This window comes from Phocoena phocoena, chromosome 3 (assembly GCF_963924675.1).
Source record: "Phocoena phocoena chromosome 3, mPhoPho1.1, whole genome shotgun sequence".
NCBI lineage: Eukaryota > Metazoa > Chordata > Mammalia > Artiodactyla > Phocoenidae > Phocoena > Phocoena phocoena.
The window spans coordinates 93,313,420-93,329,960 of NC_089221.1; the positions used below are offsets into that span (position 1 = coordinate 93,313,420).

General features: G+C 40.4%; 1 protein-coding gene across 1 annotated transcript in view; it reads left to right on the top strand.

The window, feature by feature from the left end:
• Positions 1 to 13,522, top strand: part of NREP (neuronal regeneration related protein) — a 28,578-nt gene extending 15,056 nt beyond the window's left edge. Inside the window, exons 3-4 of the mRNA XM_065874844.1 lie at positions 7,424 to 7,501; positions 11,776 to 13,522. Of these exons, the coding sequence (XP_065730916.1) occupies positions 7,424 to 7,501; positions 11,776 to 11,901 (204 nt within the window). The 3' untranslated portion in view covers positions 11,902 to 13,522. The remainder of the gene's footprint in view (positions 1 to 7,423; positions 7,502 to 11,775) is intronic.
• The last annotated feature ends 3,019 nt before the right edge of the window (positions 13,523 to 16,541 follow it).

Genomic DNA, 16,541 nt, shown 5'->3' on the forward strand with positions numbered 1-16,541 from the left:
TCAAACTAGAGTTTTTAAAAGCTGCTTTATTTTTTCCCTTTGTTCAAAAAATCTCTTCTTAGATATCCCTTATGAGATTTGTTTCCAAGCTTTCTTCTTGTACTTTTTCTCCTGGTTTACTTTGGGCTGTTATCAGCTTTTTGTACTTTGTTTTGTCTTCATCACTGAAAAGAAAAGTCGCCCATTAAAAGTCTAGATTTGAAGTGTTGAACTTAATTCCCGGAGTCCAGTCCACATTTTGGCTCTGATTCCTGTACCAGGCTGACCTCCAGCCCAGGGGAGGGTGCCTTGGCAGAAATCTGAGAATTCCTCGATCAGTAACTCCCTTTTTTGGATTTATGGAGCCTTTAGGTGGATTGCTTTGTGTTAGGCACGTTCCTGTTGGAAAGGAATGAGGCTGGGATGAGAGGAGTTTGCACAATACAAACGTTTGCAACTGACCTCGGGTTCAGCACACTGAGTTCGCCAGCTACTGCTTCACCCCTGCCTTGAACCACACGCCATCCAAACCCCCCAAACTCACATAGCGCATGGTTTCAGAGAAGGGTGACAGAGCAGAGTTGGGTAATGTTGTTAACCTTTTGTGACTTGCTCCTGACTTGATTCCTGGCTCCTCTAACTAAGTCTTTGTTCTTATTCATAGAAATCAAATTTTAAAAGACTCAGCAGCCAAACAAGCAGAATATTATATTGTGGAACAGAGTGACTGTGAAAGCTCTTTGTGCTGACGATTAATTTCACATGTAAACACTTTCATTTTGTTGCCAGTGAGGAGACTTCCTTTTCCTTTCTCTGCCTAGTTGAAATCTAGAAATGAAATTCCACAGCTGTCAGGCTCCCACATATTCATCAGCGGCCTCTCAAGATGGCTTCACAACCAGCAGAGGGAATCGAGAGGATTCCACTATTAAACTCTACACAGCTTGTTTCAAACACCGCAACTCACAAAGTAAAGAGATATGAATCCTTTGCCTGCCTGGCCTGTAATCACGGGCAGTAACATAATCTGCTGCATGATAGTAATAGAATGTGGACATTTTCTGTGCCCATAGTAAACATATGCACCCAAAGCAAAGTTAATACCAGTGGGCTTAACCAGTTTGTGAGCGATGAACCCGGTTGTCTCTCCCACCCTCATTTCTACAGATTAAGAATTTACCAAGCCATGGAAAAACCGGGAGTGTCAGCAAGTGTTGTAATACAGCAGTGCCCTAAAAGGCCATGCCTTCCTTTCTAGCAGGAGGGCATTTGTGGTTGAGTGCAACAGTCAGGTGTTTGTAAGTCTTTCTCTGTGATTACCCATTGTTACCACAGCCAGCTCCTGTGTGTGTGTGTGTGTGTGTGTGTGTGTGTGTGTGTGTGTGTGTGTGTATTTAAGTTAGGTCGCTGGATGTTTCACTTAATTCTCGAACCAGAATGTTGGCCAACTTAGGGACCAACTAACACTTTTATTTTACTTTCCAGAATCTGCAGAGGTGACGTACACTATCTGAATGACCCAGTGTTCTGCATATTTATCTTTTGGTCTTCTAATTGCAGGTCATTTCCCCCACTGTGTACTCCATCTCCAAGCAGCATTCACAGGGTTAGGCAGATCTCTAAGAGTAGGTCTCTAGAGAGACAGCTCAGTGCATCATCTTTTGGCACCATCTAATCTTTGATGTAATGCTGTTCAGAGAAAATGACCTTGTAACTCATTTATGGTTTCAGTTTACATTCTGCCCTCTCCCATGACCAGTAACACCTGGGAGAAGACTGACTTTTGAGGGAGATTCTTAATAGCACCACTTCAAAGGGTATTTGCAGAAATGAAGAGCATGTATGTGCACATAAATTCTCCTTGTATTACAGTACTGGGTTTCACAACCTCCCAGCCAATTAGGCAGAATAGAACATGGCTCCACGTGCGTGTGCACGCGCACGCACACACACACACACACATTGGCAGAGAGATGATAAAATATACTCCTTTGCTGCTCAAAGAATTAATTATGCAGGTTGGACATCTGCCGCTCTAGTTCCCTCTCCTAATTGCTGGGGGTGGGCACCTATCCTTGGTAAGTCATAAAAAGGCCATTGTTTAAGCACATAGAATCCCACTAAGGGTAGAAAATAATATTATAATTATGGTCATTAACAAGCAAGCCATGCAACATCTTCATAGCAGGTTTCTGAGAAGTTACGTTAACCAGCGAAATAAGCAGCATGTATGTCTGTGGTATATTTAGGCTCCGAATAAAGCTATGACCCTGCTTTGAAGATTGTTCTCATATAACAGTCTCCCCAAAGAAATATTGATAAAGACAGTAAATGAGCAGAGGAAAATACAAATTTAGAAACAGGTACTAAATAGATATAGTTCAAAATTTACATGCAGTTTGGTAGAAGTGATAGGAAGCATGTCAATTAGATTGATTCTGTATGTGGACTATACTGTTGGAAAATAAATAGCAAGTTTTGCCATGAAAAGCTTGAGAGGTTAGAAAAAATAATTTGATTGATAATCTAGTTGGCATTTTGAGGGGCCGGGGTACCTTGCCTGAGTGGTCTCTGATTCCTCCACATTTTATTTTTCTAATTTGGACAAATTCTAATTTGGCAATAATCATCACAAGCTAATTGTCTTATAGACTTTAAAAAATGAAGTTATTTTTCACTATGCATTGCCCTGAGAATAGAACAAGCCTGGAAAGAAAGAAGGAAATAAAGATTACAAAAGGCAAAAACCATGAGCATTTTCTTCTAAACTTGTATGCAGTGATAGACAATTGAAACTTAAATGCCCAACCATCAAATACATTTAAGGGAATCAGGAAGACATAGTACCTTTTCTCCATAAAACTATATTAGTGGGTTAAAATATATTAAGTATACTTGAAAGCAAAAAATATTGGTTTTAACTAAGAATTGCTCATGGATATCTAAATACATATCTATCATGATTAGTGTATTTAAACCAACATGATTCTTCGTGTTCTGTTGTTTTTAAACATAGTCATCAATGAGATAAATGTGGCATTATAAAAAAAAATGCATTGACTAACATATTCAATGAACATAAACACTCAACCTTCCCCCGAATTCAAGCAAAACCTTTGCATGTTCTCCAATTTAAAACATTAAAATATTTCATCCCCTCTGTATTTTCACAAATACTGATGTTTTCTTAATTGCTGAGGCTATAGCTTGCTTCTCTGATTCCTGACATCTGGAAGAGCAGTATTCGAGAGGGTTTGAGGATTTTACTTGAGCAAAAACAAACCGTTGTTTATTTTATATATGGAAGACAGTTTTAAGAGAACACACTTCTCTTGTGAAGACTGAGACAAACTTTGGTTTACTTGTTTAATAAAACAACAGTTGTGAGGGATTCCCATGTGCTTACATTTCTGAGGTGCTCACACCACCACCACCAAGAGAGAACTTGGTGAAGTTTAAGAGAGGAGAAGTTAGTTTAACCGGTCTTCATGAAAAACACAAACTTGAATCCAGAAACCTGAATGCAAGGGATACAATTTAAACCATGTGTCTACTTTCGGAGCATCAGTTGACTAATACCAAGAAGAATGAACAGCTTTGGGGTCCAGCAAGAACAGATGCTCTCCGGAAAGATAGATCAACTTACCCTCTTTTCTGACCCACATATTATCAGCACTCAGAAGCCTCTATCACAGGATCATTGTCAGCTTCTGATATTCTGAACTAGGTAAGAAGCAGCCTGTGGGGTTGCATCTGTGTCGTTACTATTGTGGCCACTGAGAGCTGTAGCGAGATCTGGCCGTGGAGGCGCCTCCCCCCACAGAGTTCATTATATCCTTACCCCTCAGCCTTCTGTCTTCCTTGGCTTGCATCTGGCAGCCATCACATACCCTCCGAGATCCCTCGCTGCCACCCATACTTCCTCTCTTGACAGCACTAGTGGATGTCTTGCTAAATGTTGGTTTTGTTTGTTTTTTTAAATCTGTTGATGGATATTCCAACCACTATTACAGTTGACATAACCTATGCATTTTTAAAAATTGCACTTAAAACACACTGTGTTAGTTTCCTAGGGCTGTCAAAACAGAGTACCCCAGACTAGGTGGCTTAAACAACAGAAATTTGTTTTCTCACAATTCTGGAGTCTCAAGATCTGAGGTCAAGGTGTCAGCAGGGTTGGTTTCTTCTGAGGCCTCTCACCTTGACTTGTAGATGGCTGTCTTCTCCCTGTGTCTTCACATGGTCTTCCCTCTGTGTAGATGTGTCCTGATTTCCTCCTTTTATAGGTACACCAGTCATAATGGATTAGGGCCCACCCATATGACCACATTTTAACTTAATTACCTCTTTATTACCCTATCTCCAAATACAGTTACATTCTGAAGTATTGGGGGTTAAGACTTCAACGTATGGATTTGGGGGGAAACACAGTTCAGCCCATAGCACATGCTTTAAAATGATCTTTTAGAGGATCTATCGCCCCTGCTGTTTGCCTCCCCTGCCCCTTGATTTGAGTTCCTAGGAGTCAGGAACTGTATTTCTCTTCTTGTGATATCCAGAGTCTATCTGTGTGCAGCATGCTGTGGGTATTTCACAAACTCATGGTGAATACCCACATGGACAAAGGGATTCTAAGTTATTTGAGAGTAAGAATAATGATTGTCATTGATTTTTTTCCTCTTAAGTCCTTCATGTTAAGAGTCTTCAAAACACCACAGGTATAGGAATGAACAAAGCTGTAATGTAGGTAGCATATATTTCTAATAATCTACCACCTTTTCCCCAAGCCAAAAAATAAAAGTTTAACTACTCCCCTTTAGATTCTGTGTCCAGGGGTATACTGAGTTCTTAGAGACCAGCCAGACAGGTGTTAAGAATGTAATTGAGATTCTTATATGTCCCTGCCATTTTTGGCTTAAAATTCTGACTCAGAAGGAGACAAGATGAATTTACCACAAGGCCAAAGTGACATTTATTTTTCCTAACATATACACTGATTACTTTATGATTCACACACTAAGAAAATGCCTAATTAGAAATGCCCTTGGTCAATCTGTAGCTGAATTAATATGTTTCAAAAGAACAAATTTGAAGTAGGGAAGGAAGTTTCCTTAGTCATGGATTTGCCGGCAGATACTCATTGGCATACAGTCGCTGGCTGTTTTTCTTTAAAAAAAGGAAAGTTCTTGGAAAAAAACTTGTAATAAGTATTGTAACAGTAAGTATAATAATTTCTGAGGGGTAAGCTATTTTTCCCTACAGATCAGACTTGGGTGGCTTCAGTATTCATGTTTTAGACCTAGAAGTTAAATGCTAATGTAGTGTCATTTTGTTAAAGTAGAATATCATAAAAAAGCATAAGAAAACAGATACAACATTTACTTGATTTTGCTTTTCATTGCATCCATGTGCCTGCTATGTTTCTACGTGTATTTCTATCAATGTTTTTGGTTTACAGTAGAATATTATTTCTTGCTGATACGTGTCATGTTTTTAATTATACTTAAAGCATGCCTTGAAAAGCAGTAATGTAGAGATGTCATCGTCTTTTATCTATTTATTTGAGTGAATTTACAGTAGGTCCCAATTTGAGATCTCCTATAATTTCCCAAAGTGGGATTCTGTGTGCTGTGACTTTCTTTCAAGCCTTAAACAAAGCTTGTGTATCTAAGATTGCAATTTTGTTCTTTTCACCCATTCCTGGTTCAGGGGAATGTCAGTGGTGGCTGTTTGTCCCAGACAAGGCAGATGGTGGTGTTCTCCTAGAAGGAGCTGAGCAGAGCAGGGAAAGCTGAGCAAGAGGCAGGAGTTTGGGGTTGGGGGAACCACATGGCCCAGAAAGCAGACCCAGTCCAAAGTCAGAAAACAGGCCCAGTTCTTGCAGCATGAGCTCTCAAATATTTAAGACCTAAATGTGTGTGGTGGCTGTGGACTGGTGTAATTTTGAAAGAGAGGTGGTAGGCAATTTGCATTCTGGGATAATTCGAGGGCATCAGGATGGCGGAAAGAACCCAGCTTCAGAACCTGGGAGCCTGGCTTGAGTTTGAGTCCTATCCTACACTGTGTGACTTTGGGCAAGTCATGTGACCTTTCTGAGTTTCAGTTTCCTCTTCTGTGTAATGATAAGACCTATTTGCAACCTATCTTCAGGATAAATTAGGTAATGCATGTAAGATTGCTTCGTACAGTGGGATGTGCCATAAACGTCCCTGGGATTGAGCAAAGATAGTTTCTGTTAGACTCTCCCACAAAATAGGCACAGCCATCACATTTTGTGCCTCAGACCCCCTGACCAAAGTGACTGATGGGGACATTGAAAACATTGCAGTCAGCCTGATGATTAGGCTACCACATCTAGTGCTTTCAAAAATAAACAAAAAAAGACATACAAGTCTGTTAACCAATTAATGAGGTGTAATTCTTAATATTATTTATTAAATGTGAAGCTCATTTACAGCATCTAGAGAATCAGATCTGGAGGGAATCTTACCTAATTTTCTCCCCTCCCTTCAAGCAGGGCTGTATCAAATGTAAATTAGCCCTGACAGATGGTTGTTGGATTCGGTTTCTAAATTTCTTAAAGAAGATTTCACAGTTTTCCTCTCTAAATTCTTTTAGTAATTTAACAATTCTTATGCCAAGTTCTTCCTTACAGCTGACCTAAATCTGTAGTTGTAATTTAAGTCCTTATCCCCTCTCCTGCCTTTACCAGAGATGGAGAACAGCTAGTCAGCAACCTTCTTAGGATGGTCATAACCCTTTTTAATATTAAAAGAAGAGTTGCTCAGTGGGACTCACTCTCTCCACCTCGTCCCACCCCTGCCCCACCCCCATATGCAACAGCTAGCGTTCTCTGAATCATTCATGGCGATGCCACCAGTCCCCTGCCCTGCCCCTCTGAGACACTTGGCTACTTTCAGGCAGCTGGGCAGAGTATGTTGTCAGCGGATGTGTGGATCTGGGGAAGATACAGGCTGCTTCTTCCTTTCCTCCATATGTTTTGTGCATAATTGAGCCTTCTAATAAATGAATCAGGATTTAACAGTGTTTGGTGGGTACATGACACATTTATCTCATAAACATGGAGTTTTGCAAGGATGCTTATCACAGGTTGCTTTGAAAATTAGGCCTCCCCAGTGCCTTAGTTTGCTCAGGCAGTAAGCCATGAAGCTACCACTTTGCATGCTAAAAGAGAGCACTGATTGATATCTCTGCTCTGCTGGACTTGGTCTTGGAAGACATTGAGCTAAAACTCTCCTGAGTGCAGTGTACATTCAGAAGCACACTGACAGTCTGAAGAACTGACAGGCTTCCCCAGCACTCTAAGTTGCAATTGGCAAATAAGTGACCATTGAGGAAAATTGAGCTCATTAAGCTGTTCCCAAGTGGTTTCAGAGTGGATCCAGTTTTTAATCTGAATGTGTGTACTTTTATGTCTCTCTAGGTTTATTACCCAGAGCTTTCTGTCTGGGTCAGTCAAGAACCATTTCCAAACAAGGAAATGGAGGGAAGGCTTCCTAAGGTAAGATTTCTAGCTGACATTTTGTTAAGATTTTTTTGGTTTTTGGTTTTTGGTTTTTTTCCATTTAGAAACAATTTCAAAACCCAATTATTTCTAATTTTAATACTCATTATTGTCTACTATAATAATCCATTAACCTGATACTATTATGACCTTGGAAATAACATATACTACAAAAAGAAAAAGAATATCCTAAAGTCCTGTGACTCTTACAGTTCATAGTATCTTTCTTTCTTGACAAGTCCAAAGTCCAAAGCAAATTTTCATTTAAGAATCATGGAACCAATTTGTCAAATGTACCTTTTACAGGTTTTTAATTTGTTCGTTCCATTCCTGGGTGGATAAACTCAAATATGAAGATATCTAACTAAAAGATATCTTAAGAGTATAAGATGGTGATAGTTTTGTCTGGTAATAATACCTGACTATCTGATAAGATTACCCATGAAACAAAACAGAAAGAATATAAAAAAGATGTTATATTTTTTCTTCTAATTTTTAGCCTAAAAATATTTTCTATAAACATGCTTTCATCGTTCAGACATCTTAAGGCATGACAATTCTCTGCCTTAAGAAAATTTGTAAAATTTAGATTTTAGCAACATTTCAGAACAGCAACAACAACAACAAAAAACATTTACCAGTTTTTACTGTAGATACCTTTGGACTTTCCTGTTAGGGTAAATATCAATTTGACCTTAAGCAAGGAGGACTGTACTTTTTACCACTGACCTATTGATTTTGCAATTAAAAAAAAAAAATAGAGTCCATTGAAAATAAAATTTCCATTTAAAAATTTCTTAAGTGTAATTGACCAATGGAGAGGACTCCCCAGCTACTACTGTCATTTCAACTTTGGGAAACTATCTTACTTACCCTTAATGGTTTCAGCAATTTCTTATCTTTTATTAACAGGCAGACATTAGTTAAAGAGATTATGTCTACTGGCAGTTTGCACTGGAAGAAAACAATTCTAAATCACTTTTAATCTTCCAGAGAATTTCTGAAGGTCAAGGTCGAAATCATTGGCAGCAAAGTAGGTGAACCAAATGATTTGGGCCCTGCCTGACCTAGAGTTGTTCTGATCTTGTAGAGTTGGGGTGGAGCTGTGCTAAAATACTGGAGCTTTACTTAAAACACACCCACACCCCACCTCCTCAGCAGGACCACACCACCGGGGGTGCTGTATAGTCTAGACATTCTTTACTGGGCCACCTCAAGGCATAATTCCCCTGAGTAGCTGAGGGGAAGATGTGATTATGGAAGAGCAGGGGGAGAGTATAGTCTTTTCATTAGTTCCTGCCCCATTGAGGCATCCAGAGGTCCTCTCTTTGATACTGGTGGCATCAACCAGAGGGGCAAGACTGGGCAAGTTCCTCAGTGAGGTCAACAGTGCCTCCCTTTCCTCTTGGAAGGCCAGTCTGTGTCCTAGGCCTTCCCTGCATTGAGGTATGCTCCAGGGGGCTGGCATAGTGGATCCTGGAATTCAGGTCTTCTGTTATTTTGAGTTCTTTCCTCTCTAAATATATGAATAGTATTTCAAGCATAATATATTTGTCCTTTTCCTAGCTGTTGCCTTCTGGAAAAGCACGTCTTTGCATAATCATATGGAAAACAATCTTGGCTTACTTGGCCCAAAGCATATTATTGAGTAACTGGGGGATTCATGTACTAACAGTCATCAGCAGAGAGGGCCATCCTACCTGAGGTACATCAGCGAAGGGACGTCTAGGAGCACACCCCCTCCTCCAGCCTTCTGGATTACTCAAGTTCCTCAGTCCTGTAGGGACCATTATATGGTGGATGATAGAGGAAGAAGATATGACACTGTGTGTATGAATTCTTACAAGGCCTTACTTGTGGGGAGTAAGACATCTTTGTGTCTCCTCTTCAAAATACCTCCTCCCCTTGCTGCAGAAGCTTGAAATTCCTTTAATGGGGGCAGAAATATCTTTTTTTGTTGTTAATGAAGGACAGGAGGTAGGGACTGAAATCTAGTAAATTCCAGCCTCCAAAGAGAGTATACACAGAACTTTATCTCCCCAGGAGCTCCCCAGGGTGCCTCATAGCAGAACTCCCTGCATGGTTTACCACCACTGCCTTGTTATCCTCCAGTTATTTAGGTGTCTCCCATACAGCAAGTTAATTAAGGGCAGGCTGGAGGGACTGCTTTTGTCTCCGTTGACTTAAAATCCAATAGAATGCTCAATCCATATAGTAGGCACACAAAACATGAATAATGAAGGGAAGACATGCGTGAACATTTTGGGTCCTTGAAAGAGAAAAAAATAGTAAACATGATAAATTCAAATCTGAAATAATCTCCTTCACATTTTTTTTCCTGAAAGGACTTCTTTCCCAATTACCCATTACCCAGATCCCACCCAGCTCTTTATTTCATTTTGTTGTATATTTTTTGTGGAGATAAGAGATTAGTAAAACTGAGACTTATATAAGGACCAACTGATGTTCTATATATTCACTTCACAGTAAGTCTGAAGGAGGCAGTGTTAAGGCCAGCCATGCAAAGAGTATAGCTGTTGAGTGAAATGTGTTATGAACTTTTGATTTCCCTTTCTAGGCCTATGACAGTTAACAGCCATTGAATTCTTCATTTGTCCAAAACTTAAGCTTGTCATATCCTGAACCATGATGCTAACTGGTTGATAGGGGAGGAGAAACAGACATTAAAGACATCAGGATTACAGTGGATTTCTTTTTTTAAGTAGTGGGATTGCATGCCAACATTTCAGGATTGAAATTATTTTCACAAGTGAAGGGAACTGCCCAATACAATGCTTTTGGATATTTATCTAGATCCTTAAGTGTGTGCAAATGATGAATTATATTTTAATTTAATTTTCTGGTTTGGTCCTGTTGGTATTTAATAATACCAAAACAACCTCTAAATCACAAACTGAGACTGGAGCATTAAAGTACGTACTGACTGGATTTCATATACATTCTAAAAATGTCACATGCTCTCAAAGTCTGAGATTTTTAAAGCATATTTAGGTATAACAGATGTTTAATATGGGAACCCTATACAGTAAATAAGACTTCTTAAAGTTGAATTATCTGTTACATTTAGTTCACTCTGGCGGCTGCTGAAAACATTTATTTGGTTTCAAGTTGGCTTGGAAGGCCCTGACTTCCGAATTTAAAAAATTCGAATAAAGTAATTTGCAGATCACAAAGCAAGTTTATCACTTTAACCCAAGTACTTATATCCAGTCAAATTGGCTTATTATAACGATCCTGTTAGAACATGCGACCTGAACAAAAAGGAAAAGAAAACAAAAAACAGATCTTTTAAAACCATAGTGGATAATTTTTTTTAAGACAACTCCAGTAATTAAGTGTTAGGCTAAAAGAGACTCTTGTCAAATGTTCACTGTATTCATTTCTGAATGAGGCATAAAGTCTAGTTGTGATAAGACCTTTATTTTGCATCATCGTTTGGGCAAATGGGCTTCATTGTCCTGTCCTCTTGCTGTTTGGTTGTGATAGGGAGCTTCTCCCTGTGGGTACTCAAAGGATCATCAGTCACAGTGCGTTTGGATTCTCCTAGTCAGAAACACGAAACCCTCACTCATCAGGATCGTGAGGAGAGACTAGAAAAGACCCAGGCAGTCCAATCTAGCTGAATCTCACTCTCTTCTGGCCTTGGTTTCCCACTAGTCTCCTCTTTTCTGCAGCCGCCACCTTCCCACCCCCAGCCCACATGATTTCCCTCCCAAACATTCCCCTGCCTTTGGTACCCACTTCTGGTTCTTACTGTAAGGCCCATAGGGACTGTCCCAGTTGCTTCTAGAATAAACTGTACATAAATTGCAGTTGTGGCATGATTTAAATATTTTTATTATGTATTAGAAAACAAATATCCCCACCACAGCCGCTGAACTCTTTTTAAAAAAAGTGTTAGCACTCCTAGGAACACCTCTCACCCAGTCTTTTGTCGGGGGTCCTATCGGATCCTGGAAACTGTCTTCAGGAACCTGACTCTGGGGAATGCTGTCTCCTACATGGCTGGGCCCAGCCATTAGGGACGCACTTGATGGCACTGCAGCCACGGCAGCTAGTGTTTAATTACTTCATGCCCCGACAGACCTAATATTTACATTCAGGTGAACTGTGCTTAATATGTAAACTCTGCAAAACACCAGGAGTTCAGGGATAAAAGGCAGGAGAGAGAAGCAAAAGTTTTCAAATGGTTTTAGGAGCGTGACTCAGTGTGTCTCTTTTCTGTGTGTGTCTGTCTGTGTGCTCTTCAGGGAAGACTTCCTGTCCCAAAGGAAGTGAGCCGCAAGAAGGATGGCCAGACCGAGGCTGCCTCCCTGCATCCACTTGGCAGCAGTGAGCTCCACTCCCCGGGAATCAGTTACCTCCTCTCTTTTTAATCACCTCCATTTGTATTACACATGGTGTATGGGTATTGATGAGGTCATGGTATCATATATGGGATTTTTTTCTGTGTAAATCATCAAGTATAAGAAGAAACTATGGGACTCTGAGCCTTGCTTTAGAGAATTTACAGTGGACAAATAGGTATCATCAAACCAGTTTTTAATCATTCTGACTCAAGTGAAAACGCTCAGAATTTCACACTGTGAATCCACGTTTACAACCCTTACAGGTGGGCCTTCAGGCCTGGTTTGCTACGACGATGTCTTCCACAACTCAAACCCCCTCTGCTCTCACACAACCGGTCCACTTCTGCCTTTTCACTCACACAGCTCCCGACTGCTTCTTGCAGAGGCTGAGAGTCCCCATTTTTTTTTTTTTTCATTTAGATGTAACAAGCCTAGTAGTTTATGTTCATCAATTGTCTGTATATCTCTATATTTTATCCATGTACTCTTTCGATGTATAGAAGTAGTTTGAAACTCATTGTTTCCTTGTGGTAAGTGACCGAGATGCTGCCACAGGACCTGAGACACTGATGAATGGTGCTATTTTGGACTTTCAACATGCTCCTTGGCAAGGTAGCTCTGATGGAGTTATTTTTTATTTTCATGTTCTAAGAAGGTGTTGGTACTCTGTTTCCCCGAATGTTGTTCTCTAGACTGGATTGACTTGTTCTCCTTGTGTCTTCAGTGTGGCTTTCTTCTTCAGCGTTGTAGGTTGAGTGAGTGCCACCACAGAGCGGTAGAGACCCATGTCTCATGGGCTGGCACTCCTGGACACGCAGTCACTGTAGCGGGAGCAATCACAAAACTGTAATTTCCTTACCAAATCTCTTCCTTTCCATAGCCTCGCCTGCCTCACTTAGAGAACGAAAAGCAATAATTTGACAGGCATTTTTAGGTGTCTCTTTTGGTTCTTTTCATTTGAAAGAATATTTGGGGAAGAAAGGGCAAACTTTTTTTTTTAACAAATGCCCTCTGAAAAAAATCTAAAAAACTGACATCTCAGTAGGAACATGAAAATTAGACCTTTCCCAAAAATTAGGTTGGAAAAAAATGTTTTTACAAAATTTTTTTTTTTTTTAAAGGCAGAGCACTCTCTTTCGGCAGTTCTGATAAGCAAGGTGTAGATTTTACATTTTTGTCCTTGCTCCCAATGAAATGGATAAACAAAAATACAATCAGACAATACCATCCACTCATGGAATGTTGTTGTGTTAGCCAGTCTGAAAGCCCACCTTAATTTTTATATAACTGTCTTTTAGCTCTTCCTTTGACAGGGCAGGCTTTGTTCTGAACTGTCCCGCTTCTGACTGTTACACATCAACCGACGCATGCACTGCACTTCTTCGTTCTCTTCTCGCTCCCCCATTGGCCTGAGTTTCCTGTGCATTTACCTCCCACCCTCCTTTGTTAGAATAGGTATATCCGCTGTGTAAATAGAGCAAGAAAACAGTATTTTGCATCTGTGGCATTTCCGTAGAGTTGCAGTTGTGTACTGCTGAATATGCAGGCTTTTGTAGCAATGTGATCTTTACTGATGCACTCACAACAAGTACCCAATGTATTTTAGCTATTTTAGTAGTATTCAATAAATATGCAAGCTGTATGGTAACTGGCTTGGCTCGTCATTGGAAAGGCCTACTTTTGAATGCTTTCACTTGTTCATGTTAATTCATGTGCTCTCAGAGCCCCAAAAGTAGACCCAAGGACAAATATCAAAAGAGATAGAATCAGCTCTGCCTTTCATGCATTTTCCCTTCTGAGGGTTTTATGAGATTAGGGGCTAGGCAGTGGCTCATTAGGATGGTATTTGCAGAGCTGCCTCTGGGTACAAAGGAGAATTAAACCGAGACCCTTTTATTTCTATATTTTTTCTCTTTCAGGGCACTCCCACACACCTCAAAACATTCTTTTTTACCCCTTGCCATAAAGACCTACTCTGTGGTATTCTTTACCCATCTCAAAAGATACCTGACCTTGCTGCTTCATGGAATATTTACACACACACACAAAAGTGTACAAATGTATAAGACAAAAGGCTTTATCCACTTGTAAGTGGATAAAAATTTGAGATAGGATTTTAAATTATGAATTCATATATAGCCAGCTACCTGGAATCTAGCAAATGATAAGCTAACATCACAGCTGGGAGGAGTTACATCTTGTCTTCTTGCCCTGGTTAAACTGGAACAGGAAAGGTGATGAGGCCAGGCCAGGAGGACGGTAGGCTGGGTTGCTTTATGCCACATAGCGAATTACAGCCATACTTGACATCTTGGAACAACAAAATTTGCTTGTCTCACAGATTCCATTGGTCAGGAATTCAGGAGCAGTTGAGCTGGTGTTTATGGCACAGGATCTGTCCTGGGTTTGCAGTCAAGAGGTGAGCAGGCTGCAGTCATCTGAAGGCTTAAACAGGGCTGGAGAATCTGCTCCCAGTATGGCTTGCTCACATGGCTCTTGGCAGGAGAACTCAGTTCCCCCATGCATGGGCTTCTCCACAGGGCCACTTAAGTGTCCTTATGACCTCTGGCTTCCCCCGCAGTGAGTAATTCAAGAGAGAGCTGGGAGCAAGCCATAATGCCTGTGACCTATTCTCAGAATCACTATCATCCATCATATTCTATTCATTAGAAACAAGTCACTAAGTATAGCTCACATTCACAGGGAGGGAATTAAGCTCTACCTCCTGAAGGGAGGAGTATCAAAGAATTTGTGGACACATTGGAAAACCAGCACACTATCTGAAGTTAAAGCCTCAGGGTAATTGTAGGCCAGGGGCTGGAAGTGAGAACGGATGAGAGCAGACCTATAGCTATTTCTTTGATTGAAGAAGGTTTTACAGTCCTTGAAGCTCCAGAGACTGAAGGCAAATGAGGAGAGCATCCAGGAACTATAATACTATTTACTAATACAAGTGCTATCAGACCTGAAAGGAATATATAGAAAATGTTAATGGAAGCTGTAAAAACAGGGAAGCTGAAATAAATGATGTTTAAAAGTCCATCCAACTAAATGGCTTGGGTTTGATGATGACAACCCCCTCTGTCCCCATGAAGCTTGAAATACTAGATAATTGACCATGCACTTCACTCTGAACTTGCAGGACCCACGTGTGAATCAGCTACGACTTGTTCAGGGTTAATAAACTGCTGAAGCGGATCTGGAGCTAAGAAACTGGAGCAGTAGCTGGAGTCAGAGCGGGAGACCCAAACTTTAGTTAAAGACTGCTTTGTTCTCTCTCTAGAGGTAAAAATATCACCCAGTTGCCTTTGGGCGGACAGAGATTGGTAACTAACAACCACGGACTAGATATGACCTGTAGACTTGTTCTGTTTGGCCTGCAATGTGTTTTATAAAAATGTTGATTTAATTGCCAACATTTACAAATTGGAAGATTTCACATGAAAATTCAGGTTTTTGGCTTCCCTTGAAAAATGGAAGCTGAGTAGCAGCCTCCATCTCTGGTGAGGCCTGGCTCCTCCATTATCCAGTCTCACACCGCTAATCTCAGACCCCATCTGCTTTGTTCATTTACATCACCTGCCTCCCTCTGTTGGCCTGTGAGTTTGCAACATGAAACTTCTAGTTTCAGAAGATGGTGATGTGCTTATTTGCACCAACAAAGAGCCAGGGGATCTTCTAATTTTTGTTTGATAGCTGGAGCACATGCATGTCTGTGAACACCAGACTGGAAACAGAGGCTCCTCATTACTGGTCCCCAAACAGGGGCTGCTGCAGTTCCCTCTGCACCTCTGGGCCCTCTTTTCAACTTTTCAGTTACTCTCCTCCAGTCACTGAGATCCCCAGGCTATAACATCTTGGACTGGGTTAGGTTAGGCTACATACGGGTCTGATAAATGCATGGTTTTCAAGCCGGGGTATGTGTAACTCAGAGTATGTGAAGTCTTTCCAGGGAGTACATACATGCTCATGGATAGTTTTAAGGAACTCATTTCTAGATCCTCTAGGCAAACTAGACGTGTTCCTAAGATTGTTCTGCTGAGAATGAGTCTGTATTCACAATAGTCCTCTCCCCACATTATATAAAAAAAGATACAGCTCTCATACATCCCAACTCTTAATATAACAGATTGCCTTAATATGACACAAAAACCCCAGATGTGGCAAACAAAGAGAAAGGTTCCTTTAATGATTAATCATAAATCCATAGTGCTCTGGGCTTTCCCTTCTTATACACACAAACTGATAGATTAGAAAATATGGAAGTGAGGTGTTTGGACTCATTTGGATTTTCAGAACTCAGATAATACTGGTAAAGTGGCGTAATGGAAATAATGACAATTTTTATTTAATGCTTTTTCCTCTTTCTCCTCCTGACTCTTGTCAAAGAATGCCTTGCACTTGAGGGAGAGTCCTGAGAGAGTGAAGCAAAGAGAAAATCAGTAGGAGACATCAACTACCCAAAATGGCTTGTTCATGTAATTGTAAGCAATTTTTTTCCACTATTCTCCATACTTATCCCTAGGATATTTCTTACCTGGGAGGAAAGTAACTTAGAACGGCTAAAGCAGTATAGGTTTGCAATGCTGATTATTTTCAATGCAATTCGGATGCCTTTTGAAAATACTCCATTTTTACACGATAAAATGGATAAAACTCAAGAATAA